At 41.9% G+C, this 25,528-nt stretch overlaps 1 protein-coding gene across 1 annotated transcript; it reads right to left on the reverse strand.

Annotated features, from left to right (window-relative positions):
- Positions 1-13,917: 13,917 nt before the first annotated feature.
- LOC131223988 (pentatricopeptide repeat-containing protein At3g12770-like) lies at positions 13,918-15,261 on the reverse strand. The gene has a single exon (XM_058219578.1). The coding sequence runs from the start codon at positions 15,259-15,261 to the stop codon at positions 13,918-13,920; it is 1,344 nt and encodes a 447-aa protein (XP_058075561.1).
- Positions 15,262-25,528: the final 10,267 nt, after the last annotated feature.

Raw genomic sequence — 25,528 nt, forward strand, 5'->3', positions numbered from 1 at the left:
AATTTATAAGTGCCGGCATATCATCAATCGCACTCAGCCAGAGTATCAAATATTTTTCTCATGATGCAGATGGTGCGAGGGGGACCCGACCTTACATAGGATAGGTGGGCAGGTCTGACGATGAATTGAGAAGTCGTGACAAAATGACGCGACATTTTATAACGACGATCCGATATATACCATTTTCGTCGCGAGACGAAGTAGGACTCGTCCGCACCAGTACACACTCGTTTTTGGTGATTCTGGACCGTTCATCTTGTCGAGGGCACGCTATACGAAAATCCAGTGGATGATAGTTCCAGACCAGGAAGTTGTTGATACGAATGGCATTGTGTGATGCATCAGGAATATACATAGAAACTGTAAATGCGTCCAACGTGTAAAGGATACTGAAACGTCCACAGAAACGGATTGGCTACTCCCCCTGACACCAGCCAATGGCTGGTGGTCGGTGCTCCGTTGTCGCCACCATGATGTATGTGTTTCATCCATGCCGTCCATATATTTTTACAGATAATTTTATGTATGACACAAAATATAAGTTATATCCCAATCTTAACTGGACAACATTACAGGAAACAGTGTTGAATGAGTGTAGACCATTAAAAAACATTTTGGGCACATAAAAGTTTTAGATCAAGCTGATTTTTGTTTTTTCCCTTCATCTGGGCATGTATGACCTACTCAACATATTGGATGTCAAATAAAAAGTACAGTGGCCCTTAGGAGGATTTTAATGATGGATATCCAACCACTATTGTTTTCATGTGGTGTGGTCCACCTGAGATTTATATATCTCTAGTTTTTGGCATAAAGCCATAAAATGATCTATAAAAATGGATGAACGGAATGGATGAAACACATACATTATGCTGGGGGCACACAGAGCACCGACCACAAGCCACGGGGCTGGTGTAAGGGGGAGTAGCCAATCCGTTCCGTCACGGAAGCGGATTTCCTGCCAAAGCCCTTCTCACGAAGTATTTGCGCTGTAAACCGAGGTCGGGCCCAGGGTCCTTACTCTTACCCGGGTGATAGACTCCCAGGAGTTTCAACACCGGGTCGAGGGGTCGAGTACCCATCAGTGGTGAAATCCGACGGCATGCGTGTGTGGGGTGTGTAAGCGTGTGTGTGTGCATGTGTAAAAAAAAATAAAAAAAGAAAAAAAAGGTGGGGCCCATTGTGATGTTTTCATCGAGTCCATACGTTTGGTGAGCTCAATTTAGGATATGGGCAAAAAATGAGCCGCATCCTATACTCAAGTGAGCCGCAAACGTGACGATTGAATGTACACAGTTAAAATATTCACGGGCTACAGAAGTTTTGAACCAGACATCTCTGTCTATCCTAATAATTTCTCTACTCACCTTCCCCTTTAGTGCGGCCAACGTAGTCCTGAATCCTACTAATTTTTATCCTCATTCTATCGAAGTAGCTCACAAAACGAATCTACATGGTAGATTTCTGGCAAACATCACAGTTGGCCCACCTAGATTTCCGGCGCCGGATCTTTATGATAAAGAAATCCGCATCCCACAGTCCGGAGGCCCACTGGACAGATGCCAACTCTTTCGGAGGAACGCGGCTCCCTCTTACCCAAAGCTATAGGTAGTCCACCACGTTGGTTGCGTTGTATCCAGGCCGTTCATCCATTTAGTCAACTCAATTTACAACATGAGAGGCCCAAAACTCAACTAGACCACAGTCATAGAAGTTCTATATCAGGACACTATCCAGGGTTAGACGGCCTTCAACGCAGATTGGGTACTACCCGTCCTTAGCTAGGAACTGACAGAAGCTCTGAGGGGCTACGGTGATGCGTGGGTTTCATCCACACCGTTCATCTATTTTGCCATATCATTTTAAGATCAAGCCTAAAAATTGGGTAGATCTAAGGGCCTGTTTGGATTCACTTATAAGGGTGTATTGTATTGTATTAAAGGTGGTTTTTTCGTTATATCGTGTTTGAATTGGAGTTCGCGTCTGGTGTTTACCATGCGCGGGAATACATCACTGGCTCAAAAATTTCAAAGGGTGGTAATGTGATTTTAGACGGCACTGCATCGTGCAATGCAGTCTCTTCAGTGCTCAATATTCCCAAGCGAAACGACTTGATTGCTCTCTATCCTCTCTGTTTCTTGCCGTGTAGCCCACTTGAGTTTTGGATCTGCCTGATATTTGTATTTCTGTCCTATCCTGAGTTTGAGAAACTGATGCATGGAGTGGATTTCTCACTACGGGTCCCAGATAGCTTCTAACCAAAGGAACTTCTCGCAGCCCATGGCCACAAGCAATCACGTCTCTATCATAGCTGGGTCATTACATCAATAGTCTGCATCACCTAAAGCTAAACTATACATTTGATTAGGCATATGATCTCAAATAAGGCAAAACACAACAGCAAAGATGACGGCAGAAAGCAATAAGCATTTCGTACCAGTGCATGGAGGCTGCCATGGAGCTTAGAGTTGGTACAAACTCTCGATGTTGCTCACGTCAGGTCACCAAGTCATAGCCATTGATCTTGCCGCTTGTGGGGTCCACCCGAAGCAAATTAACGAGATCGGCTCATTCCACAACTATACTCAACCATTGATGGATTTGATGGCTTCTCTTCCACCCCACAAAAGAGTGATCCTGGTGGGCCCAACTTCGGTGGTGTTGTCCTTTCTCTAGCTATGGAGAGATTTCTGGAAAAGATCTTGGTGGTCGTTATCGCCACCGCCATGATGCTGAGTCTCGCATCTTCACCGTCTATTATCGTGAAAGAGATATATGTAATCTTGTACACTTTTATTTTTTTAAAAAAAAAAACAAACCTAAGAAAGAACAAGAGACATGTAATCTTCTCCACCGTCGTACAAGTATTATCAATATTATACGTATATACAATACACAGCCCTAGTACGTCGTATCCAAATATTGATCGGAGGAAGAATTTATATACTTGCCTGAACAATACCTTGTATCCAAACATTAATTTATAGTATGTTGATTTAGATGTATTCTGAAATTGATTGAACATATACATGAACAGTAGTTGAATACAACAATACACCCTTATACATGAATCCAAACAGGCCCTAACGCTGTAGTGGACCACACCAAAGGAAGTAGCAATGATTATTACGCTCACCTTAAAAACTTTACAGCGACCACTGTGATGGTTAATTGCCATGCAAGCTGTTCATAAGGTCTCGTGGGAAGCTGATTAGTTGTTGTACTGCACAGCAGCGACGTCGCTGGTGTATATACGTTGCATGCAGAAGAGCCCGGGCACAGCTAAGCCACTAACGGTACAAACAATGGAAAGAATATCAAAATTCAGTGGGCCTCATCATAATTAATGTATTTATTATATCTATACCATTCATCAATTTGGAGAGATTATTTTAGGGAATGTGTCCAAATATGTCCACTTGATCTTTGAATTTGTCTTTTTTTTAGATTCAAACCTTGGAACAATCTCACAAAAATGACAGACAGTTTGAATATAACACGTGCCTCATGATGGGCCCACATAACTTGGTGACGTAAGCGAGGTCGCTGGTGTGCAGTACAGCCAGGCAGATTGGCTACTAACTCTGTAAATAACTATTACTAATGACAGGTGCTATGTGGACCCCACAATGATGTGTGCATGTGTTTCAGCCATGTGGCTTATCAATTTTTCCAGATTGTTTCAGGACATGAGCTAAAGAAGAAGGCAAATCTAAATCTCATGTAGACCACGCTACAAGAAACAATGTGATATAAAGCCTACCATTAAAAACTTTTAAGACCACAAAAGTTTTGGATAAGGTTGATATATGCGTTTTCTCTTCAACGACCTTTTCTTATCTAGTGAATGGGTTAGATGGCAAATAAACAATAATGTGCCCTGGAAAGTTTTGAACAGTAGGCATTTAACCACCACTGCTTCTTGTAATGTGGTCCACGTGAACTTTGGATCTTTTTTATTCGTAGACTTGTGCCTGAAAATGTTCTTTAAAAAATATATGAAAGGTGCATTAAAAAATACCATGGTGGAGCCCACAAAAAGCACTACCAAGGCAAATCAGTGTTTTCTCTTAGATATACTTCATTTTTCGGCTTGAAACCTAAAATGATTTGGCAAAATAGACAGCGGGGTGGGTGAAACGAACATCACGGTGGCCCCTCAAGAGCCCAACCTTTGTAGTGTTCATTCGCGTAGTGGGTGCATATTATAATGGGATTGGACGAAACGACGGCCCCACAAAATCCAGAATGCTTTAAATGTGGCTATCCGATCCAAATTGTTCTTAATTGCTATAAAATCTCCAGTGCTTTTCAGGGTGCCTGATTTTGATATATATGTTAAGCTTGGCACCTCATGGACGGAGGAGATGTGGACCGTACATTATTGTGGGCCCTCATTCGGAATTGGAGAATCTTATTTCATCGTGGTTGTCGAGGAAAGGAAGCGTCTTTCAACTGGAAAAATAAAAATAAAAAATGACATTCAACAACTCTTGTAGAGAATAATAGCGAATTTTCAAACTTTTATCATGTAATTCGGTAGATAATTAACTGCTCACACATGCAAAACAATTATTCACCACCACCTTCCACCAAGCAAGCTTAAATGCCAAATGGCACGCGTGTAAAATATCTGACGTTTCCATCGGGTAGGAGTTGACGCCGATTGCATACTGACTCTGTCAGCTACTGGTGGTTCTATGTGGGCTCCATCATGATGTATATGTTTTTATCTAAGCTGCTCATTCATTTTAGCAGCTTATTTAAGGGGATGAATCCAAAAAATGAGGCAAATCCAAAGCATAGGTAGATAACACCATATGATATGGTTGTGATGAAATGGCCACCATTAAAAGCTTTATTAGCGCCACCAAAGTTTTGAATCATGTGGTATTTGGAGTATCCCTTCATGCGGGTTTATGCGACCTAATCAACAGGTTGGATAGCAAATAAACAATACAGTGTGCCTAGGAAAATTTTAATGGTTGTGTTTGTTTTTGTGGTATGATGTGTTCTACCTAAGATTTTGGTCTACCTCAATTTTAGTAGGGTGCTGAGTTGGGCTCAATTTTAGCCGGCCCTAAAATAGTCTAAAATTGTGCCAAGACCAACCACATCTAAGTCAGTTGATAGCCTTAATTTTTAGACCAGTGCCTTAAAATGAACTAGCATAATAGGTGGACAGCATGGATAAAAGACATGTGGTAGGCTCCACGGCCCACAAACCAGTAGCCACGTTGGTACTGGGAGAGTCATCATGCAATCCGCCTCTATGGGGTTTGGGATACGTGATTAATCTCCTCATCCAAATATTTACAAGTAGATTAGGTAAGGACCTTATAGTGATGACCATGTTAGTTTATATATTTTATATCCACACAGGGTCCATTCGTTTTTTTCAAATCATTTTACTGAGTGAGTGTAAAGTAGGCCATATTACACGAAACAGTGGTTATTGGCCATTAAAATATTCTTATAGGCCACAAAAGTTTTGAATAAGTTATATATATATATATATATATATCATTCATCCCTAGTTTCGTGACCTTATCAACAGATCCAGATGGCAAATAAATATTTCATAACCATTAAAGTAGGCCTTAGGAAGTTTTTAATGGAGTGTTTAATCACTACCATTTCCTATAATATGTTCCACCTGATATTTAGATCTAATTCATTTTTGGACTCAAGCCCTAAAATGATCTAAAAAATTAGAGGGCCAATCTGGATATACATTACATAGATCAAGGTGCGCCCATGTTAAAGTCCGCACCTTCTTGGGCCTGTAAAATCACAATTTTAGGTAGGCCCGGTCCGAAACAGATCAAAATCCGGGCCAAGACCAACCCAGGCCTGGCCCGTTGACAGCCTTGCTAAATATTCAGACTCAATTCTCAATTGGTACCTGATGCACAAAACAAGTGGGATAGGCAAAGCATTTTATTTCTGGCGTTCATTTTTTATTTTTGCAGTGAACCGTCCGAGTACTGAAACGGCCTGCGTTTTTAGATGACCGTGAAAGCGTGGCACATGTGATGGGAAGGTCGGAGCTTTCACTTGTAAGCAAAATATCATGTGAGAATATGGAGAGAAATTGGTTAAACGAGAAAGAGAAATGTGTTGGCCTTTTCAAATCTGAAAAGAGGTTGCCGTCTGACACGTTTGGGTTTTGTTTTGGTTACCGTCTCTTATCAGAGACGATTTCAACTCCTTATTTGCACGAAAACTCTGGCGTGACCTTGTACTCTCAAAGCGGATTGCGTACAGAGTATCTCAGTACGGTAAGCGTGCTTGGTGAACTCTGTGGGGCCCATGATTTATGTGCCTTAGCCACACCGTCTATTTTTGGTCACTCACAACCGTTCGTTATTATCATTGTGAACCTTTGGGCTATAATTTAGACGGTGAGGATTGCCGCATGTATACCACTTGTAATGTATGAGAGTAGGGGAGCTGATAGCTCATGAAGCCCCCAAAAACCGCATGTATGGTGCAGCTGGACACAGGGCAGTAATACGTTATTTGGAAAGGATCCGCTTTAAATCTATCTTGTGCTTTACCTATGTGGGGTCCAGCTCAGTCAGCTTTTAGTGGCAGCCTTGAATCGCAGGCCGTCCAAACCTCTAAGAAGAGCGACAGAAGAGACAAAACTAGATATTATTTTGTACATTGGGAGTGGATTACCTGCATCTCGATGTACGGCCTTCTAATATCTTTGGGCAGTGCAACACATACGTGTCACATTTTTATGATGATCCGAACCGATTATCCTGTGATTTCAGCTGTTGATTGGTGCATAGCTAAATTTTCTTAGATTGTGATATATATCAATATCTAATAAGTGGTTCTTTCCCCGCTTAATAAGAGCCGTTTCATTTGAATTATACCAATTAAAAGTATAGATCGTCCAAATATTGTATTTTTTTTAGTCATTGGGCCATTTACCGTTGAAAAGACGAAATTAACGGTGTGGATCGTACACATGTATGACACGTGTTTTGAATCACATGTGGCACGGCACGGCACGTATTTGTGTTTCTTATGATTATCGTATTAACGCGAGATTCCCAATAGTTAGTTATTTTAATCATGGATTGTGTGACGTTTGTCATCTCAAGAAAGGGAATGAGTGAGTTGAGGGCACGATCTTTCTCCAATGGCAGGATACGGTGGTCACCGTAGCACAGCTACCATACGGGGAGCAGTTTTCACCCCGGATTTTGATCCCTCGTTGATGATCTGGACCGTTCATATTTGGATTCCATATTTCAGGGGCCATCCTAAGAAATTTATTGGACGATGATTGTGTATGAAGATGCACTGCGAACATTAAATATAAAGTTTGAATGGTTCATATTCAAATCCAAATATCAAATGTTCAATCATCAATGGAGAATAATTATAAGGTCATAGCTTATATAAATCAGTAATGAGAATATGAACGGTTCAGATCATCACTTGAGATGAAATACTAGTGAAAACGCACCCTTATGCGGTACTGTGGTAGGGAACACCGTACCCTACCAAAATCCTCTTCAAACTATCTGGCGGTCTATAAATTATAATTATAATATGGATAGACCTGTTATTCATGCAGTTCGCTATAATACAACCCAACGTATAGAAATACAGTATGTCGGCACTTTAGCCTTTGTATGTGGAACATATACCCACAATCCAAACCGTTTATAAGATGGGCCTAGCTTTTTTATCATGGATAGGTGAAAAACAAAAACTTTTTAATTAAATTATTTCAAGCTGTGATAATTTGTTTGCTTTAATTGAATATGGACGGTCATCATGACCTTTGCATAATCAAAGGGTTAAGATTTTCAACGTTATAATTTATTTTTCAGTCATTCTCCGATGATTCCTATCATATAAACTAATTGAGATAATGAATAGGAGCCAAACCCAACCTCTAAAGTCTCGATGTATTTTAATAAAATACATTGTGATGTATTATAGGAAACCCCCTTTTTATTAAAGGTTCGTAAACTATCTATTCAACTATAATTTATATAAACCTCTAATAAAATATAATATCTGATAAATGATCCAGTGTGCTGTGTATGTAAAGGTTTCCATCCATTGCATGGAATGTGGACAGTCCATGCCATCCATCTGGACTGTTCATTTGGTCCGAACCATTTTTATAGCTTTCTCGAAATTCATGCTCATTTTAGGAGTAAAACAGTCCATTTACATGTGGATGGAAAATGGATGGATGGGATCGTTTTCAGAAGATATTTTAGTTACTGACGTTTAGAACCGCCCGTTTCTAGTAATTATTTTTTGGATTGAAGTGCAAGAGTAGACGGCCCAGATAGGTGTTGTGAATCCAAGCGCTTCCATATGGAAGTAGATGATTGGATGGTTTACATGTGGCTAGCCCTACTGCATCGTTCTCGTAAATATCTCCCTGACATCGGTATTCTTCCCTGCCAATGGCCTTTCGAGCCCATGGGTAATGTAACTTGAGCCAGTGCCATGTCACGCGGTTTCCAAGAAAATCTTTAGTGCACTGCCGGAGTATGAGTGTGACCGTTGGCACACGTGTCCAGAGCGTCAGCTCTCATTTTTAAGATTGCCCACTTTAGGGCCACTTTAGGCTCAATGGCACCATGTATTTGGAGGACTGCGATTGGCGGGTCCTACCATGATATATGTGTTTCATCCACCTAGTTCTTTTCTTTTTTTTCCGGATCATTACATGATGCTATCCTAAAATGACGAAGATTCATGTCTCAAGTGAACCACATCATGGAAAACAATGCTGTTTGAATGACTATTATTTAAAAACTTTTCAGAGGTTACAAAACATGACTATCATTTAAAATCTTCTCAATTTGATATTTATTTTTTTATTCCTTTGTTTAGTTCATTATGACTTAATGAATAGGTTGGATGTCAAATAAAATTATTGCAAGCCTTAGCTGGTTTTTAACGGTGGACATTCAATAACTACTGTTTCCTATACTTTGGCCTACCTGAGATTTAAATTTGTCTCAGTTTTTAATCAAGTTCTAAGACAATCAAAAAAACTAAATGGCAACTTGAACAATACACATACATCATGATGAGCATCATAGAAAATTGACCAATGCATTGGAATCAAAGTGATATAAAAATCTTTTGAAATTGTATTTGAAATGCGTTGGAATCAAAGTGATATGGAAATCATTTTACTAATAAAATTAAAATAACAAGGGATTCAAATTTTGTATTTAGTTGTCCAGGCTTTGAAATGCATTTAAATCCTGTAGTATATTTGTAAGAATATAAATTTAATTAAATAATCATACACTTTCAATATTCATGTAATAAGTCAATTGAAATATGTACTTTAACTAAAATGCGATAACTCTAGGCTTAAATTGGAGAGGAACAATGTGCATAATATAAATGGGCTAGCTTGTTGAATACGCTAACGATGGGGCCACACTTCCATCATCACTATCGACCTCACAATCAATGTGTAATGGAATCCAGTCCTCTCATCACACACTGTCCATGTGGAGACTTAGACCCAAAATCTTAAGGATTTTGGATAATGGATCTAGCATCTAGATTTGGACCCAACTTATTTTCTTAGCCTTCGGTTGGTGATGATGTGGAATCATCACTACCCATGGATCACTCAAGATAGGGCCCCACATATACACCAAAAGCCTGTCTTCTTTCTAGGTCTAGGCCCCACCAGCTGGCTCAGGAATAAGAGAAGCCTATAAACATGTAGGCTCAGTAATAAGAGAAGCCCACATTTTATTTTTGAATAGTCGATCTACGGTGGTGTGCAGCAGATCCTATTCTCCCAACCCATACTCAATCCTTGGGCCGACGACAGCTTTTACTTCTTCCTTACGCCCTGTTGGATTGCCAACCGTCTACAAGCAGGCATTTCCTTTTCTGTAGAGTGGGAGATCTAAGTTCTATTAACGGTCCAAAGCAAGCTATGAAACAGACGGGCAGGAGGTTTCGATAGATATCTCTTTTAAGATTCACACACACACACACACATATATGGGAAAAGGTTCTATGCCGTCGAGATCATGGGAACTTCCCATGAGGTCGAGCTGTGTGGGCCTCACTGTGATGCGTGTCAAACATCAACGCCATGCATTTGATGAGTCCCCTTTAAATTATGGTATATGCCAAAAATCAGCCATAAACGGAACTAAGGTGGGCTATACCATCTAAAACCATGTGAAGACAAGCCTAAAACATATAAAATCACTTTATAGGGTCCACCTAAGTTTTGGATGTAGTCTGAAACTTGGTCTAACTCCTCATCCAAGTGGGACACACACAATGGATGGTCTATATTTGTGAACCACATCTTAGCTGGTTCAATAAATGATTATGAATATTTTAATGGGAGGGTAACCCCTCTCAATTGTTGTATGTGGTGTGGCCTACCTAAGTCATGGACTGACTTGATTTTTAAGGCCGTGGCACACCACGGAATGATGTATTTTAGTGATGGGGTAGATGTTCGACACACATCACGGTGGGGCCCACAAAGCTCAACCTACACACACACACACGGAAACACTCACCTTCGAACCCGTTCGTACGTATTACATACAAACTTTTTTGAGAACTCATCATATCTGATGAGTCTAGCAAATCTGAACCGTCCACATGAAGCAGAACCTCATTAAACTCCTTGTTACGAATTTTTACTTTGATTCAAAACTTCAGTGGGCCATGAAAAATGCAAACAATTTCTTCCCTTGATTTGAATTTCTCTTTCCTATGGCCCACCAGAATCTTAGATCAGAGTGAAACTTCACCTCCTCAAGTTTTATGGGATTCTGCATCTTATGGACCATTCGGATTCAACACCCATGACACGTGTGCAAAGGTGCGCACATGCGTAGGTGCGAAGGTATATATATATATATGGAAAAGGTACTATGCAGACCTCACGAGTCCGTCCCATGAGGTTGATCTGTGTGGGCCCCACCGTGATGCGTTTCGAACATCTACCCCATCAGTCAGATGCACCATTCCATCGTGGGCCTAGGTCTCAAAAATCAAGTCAATCCGTGACTTGTGTGTGCCACACCACATACAGAAGTGGGGAGGGGCCGTGCACCATTAAAACATTCATAATCATTTTTTGGGCCCACCGAGATGTGGTTTGCAAATCCAGCCCATCCATTATGTGTGTCCCACTTGGATGAGGGTTCAGACCAAGTTTCAGCAGCATTCAAAACTCAGGTGTTGATGGTCAACATGCATCACGGTGGGGCCCACACAGCTCGACCTCACGGGAGCTTATCGTGAGGTCGAGCGCATAGTACCTTTTCCCATATATATATATATAGACACATACACACTACGGCCAACAACAGCCCAGCTCTAGCCTGGCCCATTGCCAACCCTAAACCAATAGTCTTCATTCAACAACCATGTGTTGGTCAGCTGATGAGTGGGCCAGCCAGATTTCTGGGATGGGATTAGTGAATCATGGGTGACCATCTAAGATCTCATGTCCATGCCACTGTGTAGTAATCAAAATACATGGAGTAGCTTTTTTAGTGTGGGCTGATTAATAGATGGGCCGATATGGGCTTATCCAGCCTTGGCCCTAACACAATCTGATGTCTCTCCTACGGGCCACATGGAAAAGATGTCATTGATTGGCGATCCTTGCATTGGGAGTCAGTTATAGGAGTAGATTTCAACACATGCATGACCGCAGAATTTTGCCAAGTAGGCAATTCCTAGTGTGACCTACTAATGAATGGTCTGGATCACCACATGGTACGAATGAGATTTAGGAGAGGCATTGCAGCACACGCATGCAAGGTGTGGGCCATTCATGAAGTGAGGCCCTCCATAGATCATGCCTTGGCACAGAATCAAGCCCTTCCACTCCTAAGGTGGGCCACGTATGTAATGGATATGGGTTATAGTTCATTGACATGTAACTGTCAATTCTACTCACACAGGTGTGACCCGCCTGATAAACTGAATGCCCGGTCTGATTTTTGGGCCAGGACATGGTCGAGGTAGGCCCAACTATGAATAGCCCACAGCTCATATACGAGTGACACATTGGCACATGTGCCATGGACCTGTTACTCACTGCAGTCAGTCAGTCCAATTAGCAGGGCCAAAGGAGAAGATGCAAGTACGATTATCATCATTGAATCTCCTTTCTCGTTGTTTGGTTGCACCAAATTTTATGAAATATCATGAAATTATGTACCAAATTAGACTGATTAACAATGAAGAATGAAATTTCATGATATTTAGTGCAACCAAATGCACCCTTGAGTAAACTTATAAAAGGGTTGTGAGGTAACACACACACACACACATACACACAAAAAAAAAAACCAAAGGGGGGGGGGGGGGGCGGTTTGGGGTTTGGTGCATGGACCATAATTTTTGGCAAGAGCCGAAGCTAAAAATCTACTAGGAGAAATCCCAATTGAGAAAAACTATGGTACTCCTGGCAAAGAAATCCCAATTGAGAAAAACTATGGTACTGCTGGCAAAATGCGATGGATGATATGCAGGCACTTAGAAATTTCTTAGCAATTGCGTACGTGGCATGCAAGTTATTCAAAGTAAACTATCCAAATTACAGGTCATATTTTAGATGTATCAGGAACAAAAAATTACACTTGTTTTATTATCTAACTGTTGGATCAATGGACATTTACTGAACAGTTAAAATGCATTTAAAAAAAACAAAAAAACAAAACAACAAAAATAATCTAATGGTCCCATTTGAACATATAAGGGTCCACAAATCAGAGGTTAGGATTGCTCACAAATCTAGTTTCAGAGCTGTAACTTGGAAACCTAGTTTAGCCTGTTTAATTGAGTTAATGTGAGCCAAGCATAGAACTTCCAAGTGCTAGAGCATCAAGCGACATACACTGCTATAGTATTCCCTACCCCAATTATGCTTAAGAGTCTGTTTGGATTGAGGGGGAAGAGAATAAAATAGAAGAAAATCTTATGATTATCCAATGATAGATTCCCATGAATTAAATGGCATCATTGACCTCAGATTTCATTTTGGAGATCCTGTTTGGATAGCAAATGAAAATCTCATTTTTGTGAGACCATGCTCACCTCATAGAAAAGTGTGATGATTGACATCCCCTGATGAAAAAAAGTACATTTTATTTTCTTTTGTTTTCTCACAATCCAAAGGAGCCCTAAAAGATATGTGTGCAACAAAGGGTCTTCATTTTCTATTTTACTTTCATGTTCAAAACCCTTAATGATCTCCAAATTCAACTTTACTTTAAACTATATGAACCACCGCTTAGTTACCAAAGGAGGATGAAGAGAACATAGAAAAATAAGCTCATCAACTCTAGGCTTCTTGAGTTGAGTCGTTGGGTATTTAGACAATGGTTATGGCTTTGGTCATAAGAAATTGATGGCAGAGATTTGCTGTTGGATATGTTGGCTTTCTTAAAATTGCAAAAGTTAAACATTTGAGATATACAACAGGCTTAAACTACTCTTCCATCTTTCTTCAACCTACAATTTGCTTTTGGCCGCATTTGGATACACAAGTAAATCAACTTGCAAATATTTGATTTAGTCAAGCTGAAGTTGAATTTCTTTCAAGTTGAAGCCGCAGGTCACCAATTGCAAGTTGGAGTACCTACCCTCAATATGAACGCCATGAGGGAAATCACAATTCGGTTATTTGCACTTCATTAGCCTAATAAGTGCAATTGAACTCAATGCTGCATCCAAACACGCCTTACTCCTTCCCAAACAGCCAAAAATAGTGTGGCGCTCGTTCACTTCCAATGCAGAAACTTGGAAAAGAAATTCACTATTTCAACCAAATTCCCCCTGGATTGCGGTCATCCGACCTTCCATTCTTCCATGGTAAGAAGAAAGTAACATCGGTCCCTTCCGTTCCTTCTTCTTCTAGCATTTCTTCATCCTATTAGCTTCTTCAAGTTCTCCACACCTACTATACAGCTTCATAAGGCTAGCAATCATCGATGAATCGGATAGACCATAACCTGCTTTGATCATTCGACCATGTATCACTTTCCCTTCTTCCAGACCCAATATTGCCATGCAAGCTTTAAGAACCTGAGAAAGCACAAAAGGACTAGGCTCAACATCTACAGTCACCATCTCACAGTAAAGCTCCAAAGCCTCTTGATGCAACCAGTTCCTCACGTATCCCAAGATCATTCTACCCCACAAACTCACATCCTTCCCTAACAACCCATCGAAGAGATGGCGAGCAATCGCCATCCTGTCACATTTTTCATACAACACTATAAGAGCACTTATCGTTCGTGCCCCTGGCTTGTACCCGGATTTAATCATATGAGCATGGATCTCCTGCCCCTGCTTGAGTGCCATTTCCAAAATACAAGACCTAATCATAGAAGAAAAACCTAACTCCTTCGCAATCTCCATACCCATGTCCAGTTGCAGGATCTTTCGAATAAGATCCATTGCCTCCTTAGATCGATTATTCGCATTGTAACCTTCTATCATTGCAGTAAAACTCGCAACTGATGGTTCACTCATTTTATAAAACACATCATGTGCATCGTCAATTCGCCCGCACTTTGCATACATATCAATCAGTGCAGTTGAAACAAAACCATCGGATTCACATCCGTCCCTCAAAATATCCTCATGAATTTCAACACCCATCTTCAGATTACCCGTCTTTGCACAAGAATTCAACGCAATGGTATAAGTAAAGGCATTAGGCTTGATTTCCCCGGCTGATTTCATCATACCGTACAACCGAAGCGCTTCATCTGGGAAACCCGATTGGCTATACACGGATATTATGCTGGTCCAAGAGACGATATTCCTCTGGGGCATTTCGTCGAACAGCTGGCGAGCGGTTTCCAAACACCCGCACTTCGCATACATTTTGATGAGATTGTTCGCGACAAAGACGTCGTTCTGTAGTTTGGATTCTAAGATTCTCTGATGGATCATCTTGCCGACTTCAATATCTTCCACGTCAGCACAGCTCCGGAGGAGAATGCAGAACAGGGAAGGGTCCGGGGACATGCCTTGGGTTTCCATGAGGTCCAGAACGTGGAGTGCTTCTTGCATTCGCTGCTCGAAGGGCCAATCGGTGGATGACACGTGTAGGGTTCTGGCGGTGCGGGTGGCGGATCGAGCGATGGGGATGCATTTAGAGGAAGAGGAGGGCCTGGGAGAAGGGAGGGTTGAAAACGAGGGAGGTTTTGGTAAAAAATGAGGGGTGGGATGAAGCAAGGAGGCGGCCATTGGGAGAGTATTTTTGTAATTGGGGTTGGTAACGGGAAGTTGAAAGGGAGGAAACGGTGGTGTTTTGCGGGGAGCGAGGTGGGCCCGCTTTCACAGGATTTTGAACGCTGAAATGTGAATCATTGGAGATTTTTTTATTTATTTTTCTAACCGTCTATTTGCAAGCTACTAATTGGACGGCTAGGTTTGTCCAACGAATGGCATTGTTATTTTATTTTATTTTTATCTATTGACTGTCCACTTGAGGTCCATTGAATGGTTCCAATTGCATTGGAGGAGCCCATGGATGCTAATGTCAACGGCCGGAATTCTTCTGAGACGCAAGGTTAGGTGGTGTAGACTCTAGGACTCGCATGCAATGTGTTGAGTTAGCCCGCTGGTCAACTGGCCTGACCCAACCCAACCCGACCTACTTCTGAGGCGAGTTTTGGCTAATCTAGGTAGTCGGTGGAGCTAACAACAAAAAAAAAAAAAGGCAGTCGGTGGATCTGGGTCTGACCCCAGATAGGTCCAGGCTGAGGTCTGTCCAGACCCAGTGCGTAAAAGCCAGGCATACCCTTAGTCCGTAGTCCATTGAGGGCGGCTACTAGGTTCAGATTGGGGTTGAGCCTGACGAGTTTTAAGTGGGTTGGGTCCAGTAACAGGATCATGGGTCGTGGGTCAGGTTCAGGGTAAGAATTCTTGGCCTGGTTAGTAAAGGGGTCGAGCTGGGCTTAATAATTTGTTTTTAGTTGAGCCAGAGGCTTAAATTATGAGCCCATTTGGTACATGAGTTGGGCTTTTTATTTCAACGGTGTCCCACTGCTTCCTCTCGTGTGGCCCACTTGTGTCTTGGATCCAGTTCATTTTTTGTTACGTATCCTAAAATGAGCTCTCAAAATGAATGGACGGGGTGGATTTCTCACAAACATCACGGTGGGCCCCACCTAAATTACCAGCGCAGGAACTTCCTGCTAAAGGCTTCCACAGGAAATCTGCGTCGACAGACGAGCACTGTGGGGCCCACCCTGTTATGTTGGTGACATCTACTCCGTCCATCGGGTGGGCATCTAGATTTGATAACTTGCGGCATTTAATCATACCGATACACGTCTCAGGTGGGCTGCACCATAGGGAATGATGGAGATGGTGCGACAACCATAGGTTTCTGTGTAGGGCCCACTGGGCTGTATATATTCCATCCAATCCGTTCCTCTTGTGTGCCTGAACAGGATGAAGGGACTGCAATAATTATCCTGATCCAAAACTCAGACAATCCACACAGCATAAACGTTTTAGGCATGATTTTACATTGTTCATGGTTGGATAACCCACTTTAATGATCCGGCTGATCTGTGATCTGTACGGTGAAAATGAGGATTCTCACATGATGGATGGAATAGATTTCACACAAACAAAACGGTGGACCCCACCTGACCTAGTTCATAGTAGTCTGAAAGCCAAGCTCTCCAATGGACAAAATGTTAATAGTCTTGTAAAGTGTAGTTAATAATAATAATAATAGAACATCCACCTAAGCATAATTCATCATATGCTGGTTAAGACGAAGTGTTTTGCTTACGTTGTAAGAGGTCTGGGCATCTTAGATAATGAAACAGAATAACCAAGTTGTAGCTTAGATTTCTTACATGTTTGGGTGCCAAATTGCAATCTCATTACTTCGAAATTGAGGACAGTCTCTTTAACCATTGCTTTGTGAACCATCAATTTAGGATTTTCCAATTTTGAAGGTCTTTTAGTCCCAACAATTTCATCATTGTATTCAGTCGTAGTAACTGTTTGGATTACCAAACATCGCCCAGATGCAACGGCTATAGCCGCGACACAGTTGTAGTAATACATGAAGATGCAGTTTAGAAAAACTCATTTGGAAATGTGAAAATAAATGATAGATAATAGTGTCCGGATTTCCTGTGAAAGCGTTTAGCAGGAAGTTCCTGCGCAGGGAACCCAGGTGGGACCCACTGCGATATTTATGAGAAATCCACCCTGTTTATCCGTTTTTTGTGTTAATTTTAGCATGCTGGGGGAAAAAATGAACCGGATCCATTGCGTAAGTGGGCCGATTACGTGAGAATTAAACGTCCACAGTTGAAATATTAGTAGGGCCACAGAAATTTTGAATCATGTTAATATTTGTGTTTTCAGTTAATCCCAGTAGGAATGAGGTTATGAACGGTATAGATAGCATATAAACATCACTGTCGACCCCAAGAAGGTTTCAACGGTAAGAATTTTCCTAACCAGTTTCTCTTTAATTGCGGCCCATTTGAGTCTTGAATCCTGATCAACTTTGGTTTAAAATCCGAAAATGAGCTCAGAAAAAGGATGGACGGAGTGGATTCCTTACAAACATCACGGTGGGCCCAATCTCAGTTTCCAGCGCAGGAACTTCCCGCGGAAGGCTTTCGCAGGAAATCCTCGTCCATAGATAATACTGAAACAACGCCTAAGTTCTGGTCCCACAGCAGTAGAAATTCGTGTCCTTGGGATCAACATGCGTTGAATTTGATATTAAAGCAAAAGGAAGCATATTCCTCTAAAATTCCATGCAGAATAAGCTTGTTGTGTAAGTGGTGTACATGTGGTCCACCAGGGTACATGTACAACATGCAACCTGTACTTCAGGTTGTCCCTCCATGAGAGCTAAATTCCTGAGAGCTGATGCTGATCCAACCGTATGGTGGGCCACCGCATGAATTTGGAGTTATTGGACGGTTGTCCTTTTTTTTAATGGTGATGGCTAACATCTTATGCATGTGCCATACGACCCATGCGTCACGTGAGCCGCACTGTGATGATGGGGTTCCCCTGAAATCAGACCTATAAGTTATTTGGTGGGCCACACTACAGAAACCAATGGACAGCTTTCCAAAATCACCCACGTAATGGTTAGGCCTGCCTGATTTTTCGGGCGTCCAAATTTCGTAGTAGCGTGGCTCTGCTAGACTGGCTGGATTCCATACCCAGGACTTGTGGGCCCGAGGGAAGATTACTATACCATCTATGGTTTTCAGTGCACTATTGCAGTCACAGCAGCAGTTCACGGTAGGGCTGAAAGTTGTGTTGGTTGGGTCGAGTTGGTGCTCAACCCCTGGCCCAATCCAAAGTTCCTGCTCCTTGTTCTTAACTTAATGAATCTAATTTCAGGTTGGGAATTTTAACCCAAGCTCAACTCCCGCGGGTTTGGTCCAGTTGATGAAATTGGTCAGGTGAATATATGCTTATATTTTTATTAGTATATTAATTTATTATATTTCAATACATATCTTATTTTTTTTGTAAGTATGATTTTATTAATTATATATGCAGTTATTTACCATAAAGAACTTCAATTTTCTAAACCTTTAAAAGTCGTATGGCATAACGCATAATCTATTTGGAAGAGAGAAATTTAACATTTCTTGTTAACTTGAGTTATTAAAAATTACACAGATTAATGAGATTTGACAATATTGGAATTTCTTATGCCTTCACCACAAACAATCCATGTTTAATTATAAGTTATAAGTTAACTTATATATTGATTACTTTCGGATTGAGTTGAGTAACCCTAAACCTCAACCTAAGTTTTATCATATTAATATTTGTATAACTTAAGTTTAAAACCAAACTCAATATATCTTACCCGAGTCCAACCCAATGTTCTCGGGTGAGTCGAGTCGAATCCGCCCAACTTTCAGAGTCCGCTTGCGGCTGAACAGGCCTCTCCTTTTCCATGAAAATTTTCGGCAGAACATATGCCCATTTTTATCCCTAGTCAGATTTCAAACAGCTAAGATGGTCCACCACCAGATGTCAGATAGTGGGGTCCATCTGTCGGAGTGATCAACGGCCTCGACTAACTTTTTTAGCGTGACACTTGAGGGCCCATATGTTTTATAATATTTGTTTATATTAAAATGGCCACCTTAGTGTCTGACATTTTTACTTGTCTGGAAATGGACACTCAACCGACCCAAATGATTTGAGAAGGTTTTTGTTTTACTTCCGCGGCACAGATGTGGATTTGCGAACATGGCAGGAATGCCAGATCCAATGCGTTCATCCAAGCTGTTCTGATCATCTGTAGGGCCCCACGTGCACCTCGAGTCCAGCTGGGTCCTTCGCCTTTGCTTAAACGTTCATTTTCTTTTATACATGCATCACCCAGATGATGAGCTGGCTGGCCTTGTATTTGGAAGTAGATGAACTAAAAAGTCGGGATTGCTGGTTTGAACGGTTGGGATCTCTGTCAGGAGTGTCACATCATCACGTGTAGAAAAGTGCACATAACATGGCTCTCTCAAGGGAGAGAAGAAGGGCAGAGGAAAAGGGACAGGGCTTCTGTGGATCCCTGACCGAGGGCCCACCGTGATGCATGCTATATCCACGCCGTCCATACTTTTCGTCTGATCAATTTGGGGCATGAATCCAAAAATGCAGCAAATCTAAATCGCAGATGGATCACACCACAGGAAACATTGGTGATTGAACGCCCACCATTTTAAAAAAAATTGGGGCCACTGGAATGTTTATTTTCCATCCATCCTGTTGATGAAGTCAAACATACCTAGATGAAGCGACTACACAAATATCAGCTTGATCCAAAACTTCGGTGGTCCACAAAAGGTTTTTAATTGTCACTCACCACTGTTTCCTGTAGGGTGGTCCACCTGAGATTTGGATTCACTGCATGTTTGGGCTCATTTCTTCAAATAATCTAGCAAAACGTATGAATGGCTTGGATATAAGACGCATACATAATGGTTGGTTCCAAAGTCAGGGATCGACCGACCGGATCTACCACACCGAAGCCGTCTCAAAGGAAAAGAGACGGTTGGGGGCTGTAAAGGGTGAGAGAGCGCGTGAAAAAGGTAATTACAAAACGACAGAGCATGTATCCACTTACCAAAAAGAGGGGTAAAAGGCGAAGACATTTCATTGTCCTTCCCGCGTTGCTTTTTTCGTCTTTCCTTGCGTCCTTTTGCGTGATTTGTGGTGGTGGTGCATTTCAGCTTGGTGGGCCCAAATGTATTGTTTTTTCAATGGGCATCGGATTACATTTGACAATGCACGGGTGTATATACAATAAGGGGATCGTAAACATCCATTTGAAAGATTTTGGCTCAATAGATTTACTGAAAAATAAATTCTTTATTATTATTATTATGAGGAAGTCTGGACAAGGATAATCGGAGTCGGCCAGAGCTACCCAAACCAGTTATCAAGGCCTTGGGAGGAGGATACCATGTCAAGTATGAGCCAACCCCTAAGTAATGACCATAGGCAAGCTAAGACAAGCTCTCCACTAAGAAATCACCACTTGGAACTATAGTCTTAATTGGTCGATCCGAACACTCATCCTCATCTGAAGAAGAATGGCTGAGTCGAGTTCCGATCTTCGTCCTCAGTTTTACTCAGCGAACTCCTACCTCGGTGATCTACCGACAAACTCCAACTACTAATACTCAGTCTCAGGTCTACACAGTCTGAGGCCGAGCCCGGGTGGAGATACTCCCTATGCCGAGGCTGCTGCCGAGCCCGGGTGCGGACGCTCCGTATGTTGGAATTAAGGCCGAGTTCTGGTGAGTATACTCCATGTGCCGAACCTGAAGACTAACCTAAATGCGGACGTGACCGAAGTGATTGGATTTTTTTCCCAGGCTCGACCGGTCATGAGCCTCACTCGACCGGTCGAGGGCTGGCGCACGACCAGTCGTGGACTATCTTGACTCGTTTTCCAGCGAGTTAAGGTTTTGAATTTTCAAGGTACTCAACCAGTCGTGCGATGTGCTCGACCGGTCGAGGATTCTGCACGACTAGTGGAGCTTATGCAGATTTAAGTTCGGATCTTGTGCGGACTGAGTAAATTTGAGGCGGTTTCGCCATGGTGCGAAATGGAGTTTCCTAAACTATAAATAGGGGCCCTTAGGGCTTTTCTAGGGTATGAAAAGAGGTAATGCAAGAGGGTTTCCTAAAGCTTTGTAAGGGTTTGCTAAAGGGTTTAGGGCTATCAAAGGTGTGAGAGAGAGAGAGAAAGAGAGAGAGGAAGCTTGTGGAATGGAGGTTATGCTCGTGGAGGTGATCTACTATGCAATCAACGTCTCAGCGCTTCTACGTCCTTGTGATCAGTGAGATCTCTCTGTTTTTCTCTTATTCTCTCATTGTTTATCCACTCCTGCGTGAGTGAAGAATGTTGTAACATTCTACTTCATAGTGGATTGTTGATCTGAACGAGGTCCCGTGGTTTTTACCTCTTTGAGGGTTTTCCACATAAAAAATCTCTTATGTGGTGTGGCTTATACTTTGATTTGTTTCATTGCTTTATTATCCCATACTTCTAATTTGTTTTGGGAGGCTAAATCCTAAGGTTTTGTGCAAAGCCCCCAACAAAGTGATATCAAAGACAAGTTCATTGAACGGAGTGGGATCGGTTTTTTGAATTATGGAAGGTGGCTCATCAAGGATGATCAGCCTCGATAGTTCTAACTGGACCATATGAAAGGCTAAGATGGAGGACTTGTTTTATTGCAAGGACTTATATTCTCCAAATTTAGGCATATCAGCAAAATCCAAAGATATGTCTGATGATGATTGGAAGAAGATGGACCGGAAGGCGGTGGGGTTTATTAGACAATGGCTGGATGATTCTGTGTTCCACCATGTGTCTACGGAGACCTCAGGGGTTATATAAGAGGAAGACAGCCGGGAATAAGATTTTTCTGATAAGGCAACTTGTGAATCTCGAGTTCAAAAATGGTGATTCTGTGGCCGAGCACATGAATGAGGTCAGCAATATAGTGAACCAGCTCTCTGCTATGAAGATGGTCCTGGATGATGAATTGCAGGCTTTGTTATTGCTTAGTTCATTGCCTGACAGTTGGGAAACATTTGTAGTGTCTCTAAGTAACTCTACGCCAAATCGAAAAACATTCATGGAACAGGTAACTAGCTATCTCTTCAATGAGGAGACAAGGAGGAAGTCTCGATGGTCTACATGGTAAGAGGCCCTTGTGACACAGGAATGGGGGAGACGAAAAAACAGAAAGGGCGGGAAGGCCCGAGATAAATCAAGAGGCAAGTCGAGTACCATGAAGGATGTTTAATGTTGGAATTGTGGTAAGAAGGGCCACTATAAGCATGAATGTCGTAAGGATAAGAACGACAAAAAATAAAAAGGAAATGAGAAGGAAGATTAATCAGATTCCACTGTGGTGACTTCAGATGGCAGCATTATAGTTATTCTTTCAGCAGATCATGATGTCTGTCTCATGGTTACGAGTCAGGACACCGACTAGGTGATAGACTCAGGAGCCTTGTTTCATGCGACTCCACACAGGGATTTCTTCACAAGTTACAGATCAGGTGACTATGGGACCATGAAGATGGGAAATTCTGGCATATCGAAGATCATACGGGTCGGTGATATTTGTGTGAAGACTAATGTGGGCTGCACATTGGTTCTCAGGGATGTGAGGCATATCTCAGACCTTCGCCTTAACTTGATGTCGACGGGAAGGTTGAATGATGATAGATATGAAAGCCGGTTTGCTGGTGGGCGCTAAAAGTTTATCAATGGTTCGTTGATTGCAACCAGAGGAAAAAAGTGTTATGTGTCAGTGTGTGCAAGGGTGGGTTGAACGTAGCGAAAGATTCAGTTATTGATATGTAGCACAACATTTAGGCCACATGAGTGAAAAGGGGCTTCAACTACTAGCGAGGAAGCGGCTCCTTCCAAACGTGACAGGTATACCTCTCAAGCCTGTATTGATTGTTTATCAAGAAAACAGCATAGAGTTTCATTTGTTAAATCTGTTTCTCATGTTAATAAAGTGCATGCATTAGATTTAGTTTATTCTGATGTTTGTCGTCCTATGAGGACAAAAACCTTCAATGGGGCATTGTATTTTGTTACTTTTATAGATGATGCATCTAGAAAGGTTTGGGTTTATGCTTTGAAATCCAAAGACGAGGTCTTTGGTGTGTTTAAATTATTTCATGCTATGGTCAAGAGAGAGAGAGACAGGTAGATCATTAAAGTGCATTCGCACTGACAATGGTGGTGAATACATCGGTGACTTCCACGAGTATTGTAAGTCCCTGGGTATACAGCATGAACAGACGGTTCCCAAGACCCCCCAACATAATGGTGTAGCTGAGCGAATGAATCGCACCATTGTTGAGAGAATCATATGTATGTTATCCTATGCGAAGTTGCCCAAGATGTTCTGGGGAGAAGCAATGCACACGACAGTGTATCTGATAAATAGGTCTCCATCAGCCCCGTTGAATGGAAAAGTACCTGAGAAGGTGTGGACTAAACAAGATCCATAGTACAGTCATCTCAGGGTGTTTGGATGCAGGGCATCCTTTCATGTACTAAAGGACGTGAGGTCCAAGCTCGACATAAAGATCAGGCGGTGTGTATTCTTGGGGTACGGTGATGAAAAGTTCGGTTACAGATTGTAGGATCCGACCTAGAAGAAGCTCGTCAGGAGCAGAGATGTGGTATTCTTTGAAGATCAGTGTATATAAGATATTGGTAAGCCAGAGAAGAACCAGTCTAGTTCAAGTGAGCTAGAGGACATGAATTCGATTATTCCTCCCGTAGTGCCTGATGAAGGGGGAGTACAGTAAGGTGCAGAGGATGAGGGAGTTCCTACAGAAGACGGACCAGCGAAGCAACTTCCACTTGATCCACCTGTTAAGCCATAGGTGAGGAAGTCATATAGGAACAGACAATTGTCCAAGAGGTACTCGTCGCATGAGTACATTATACTGACTGATGGGAGAGAGCCAGAAGATTATTCTGAGGCCCTAGCCGACGAGTATAAGGGGAAGTGGTTGAAAGTTATGCAAGAAGAGATGAAATCCTTGTATAAGAACCACATCTATGATATGGTAAAATTGCCTAAGGGTAAGAAAGCTTTGAGCAACAAGTGGGTGTTCAGAAAGAAGGTTGAGTAGAAGAATTCACAGACGAGGTTCAAGGCCAGACTTGTGGTGAAAGGGTTCGGTCAAAGAAAAGGTATAAGCTTCGAGGAGAAATTCTCACTGGTGGTGAAGATAACATCCATACGGGTGCTTCTTGAGTTGGCGGCTAGCATATATCTAGAGATAGAGCAGTTAGATGTTAAAACTACATTTCTCCATGGTGACCTAGAAGAAGAGATCTACATGCATAAACCAGAGGGGTTCGAAATCAAGGGCAAGGAACATATGATATGTAGGCTGAAGAAGAGCTTGTATGGGCTGAAACAAGCTCCACGGCAATGGTATAAGAAGTTCGACTCGTTCATGTTATAGCATGGGTATGACAAAACAGAGTCGGATCACTGTGTGTTCACGTGTAAGTTTTCAGATAGTGATTTTTTAGTTCTGTTGTTATACATTGATGACATACTCATCATGGGAAAAGACGTCAAGAAGATTGACAATCTGAAATAGGAGTTGGGCAAGTCATTTGCGATGAGAGATTTGGGCCTGACTAAAAAGATCCTAAGAATAGAGATAACTTGTGACAAAAGCAGTGGAAAGCTTTGACTGTCACAAGAGCGGTATATTGACAAAGTCCTAGAATAATTCAATATGAATGCAGCAAAGCCGGTCAGTACTCCAATGAATGGTCACTTCAGGTTGAGCGACAGGCAGTGTCCCAAGACGAAGGCAAAGGTGGAAGAGATGTAGAAGATACCCTACGCGTCAGCTGTAAGAAGTTTGATGTATGCTATGGTGTGTACACGCCTAGACATAGCATATGCAGTTGGTTTTGTCAGTCAGCATTTTGTCAATCCTTGCAACGAGCATTGGGCAGCGGTCAAATGGATACTGCAGTATCTAAGAGGCTCATGCAGGTCAAACCTATGTTATGGTGACGGAAAACCTGTGTTAGAGGGTTACACAGATGTAGATATGACAAGCGATATAGACTCTAAGAAGTCTACATCGGGGTTCATGTTCCCGTTTGCAGGGGGAGCGATTTCTTGGCAGAGCAAGCTACAGAATGTCATAGCATTATCGAAGATAGAGGCCGAGTACATTACAGTCACAGAGGCATATAAAGAGATGTTTTAGATGAAGAGATTCCTACAAGAACTTAGCCTGAAGCAGGAGCAACGCGTGGTCTATTGCGATAGTCAGAGTGTTATATACTTGAGCAAGAATCCAAGTCAGCATTCCAAGTCAAAGCACATAGAGATATGGTATCACTGGATCAGGGATACTTTGGAATAGAAGGTGTTACAGCTTGAGAAGGTCCATACGGACGATAATGGGTTAGACATGA

The sequence above is a fragment of the Magnolia sinica genome, chromosome 13 (genome assembly GCF_029962835.1).
Source record: "Magnolia sinica isolate HGM2019 chromosome 13, MsV1, whole genome shotgun sequence".
Classification (NCBI taxonomy): domain Eukaryota; kingdom Viridiplantae; phylum Streptophyta; class Magnoliopsida; order Magnoliales; family Magnoliaceae; genus Magnolia; species Magnolia sinica.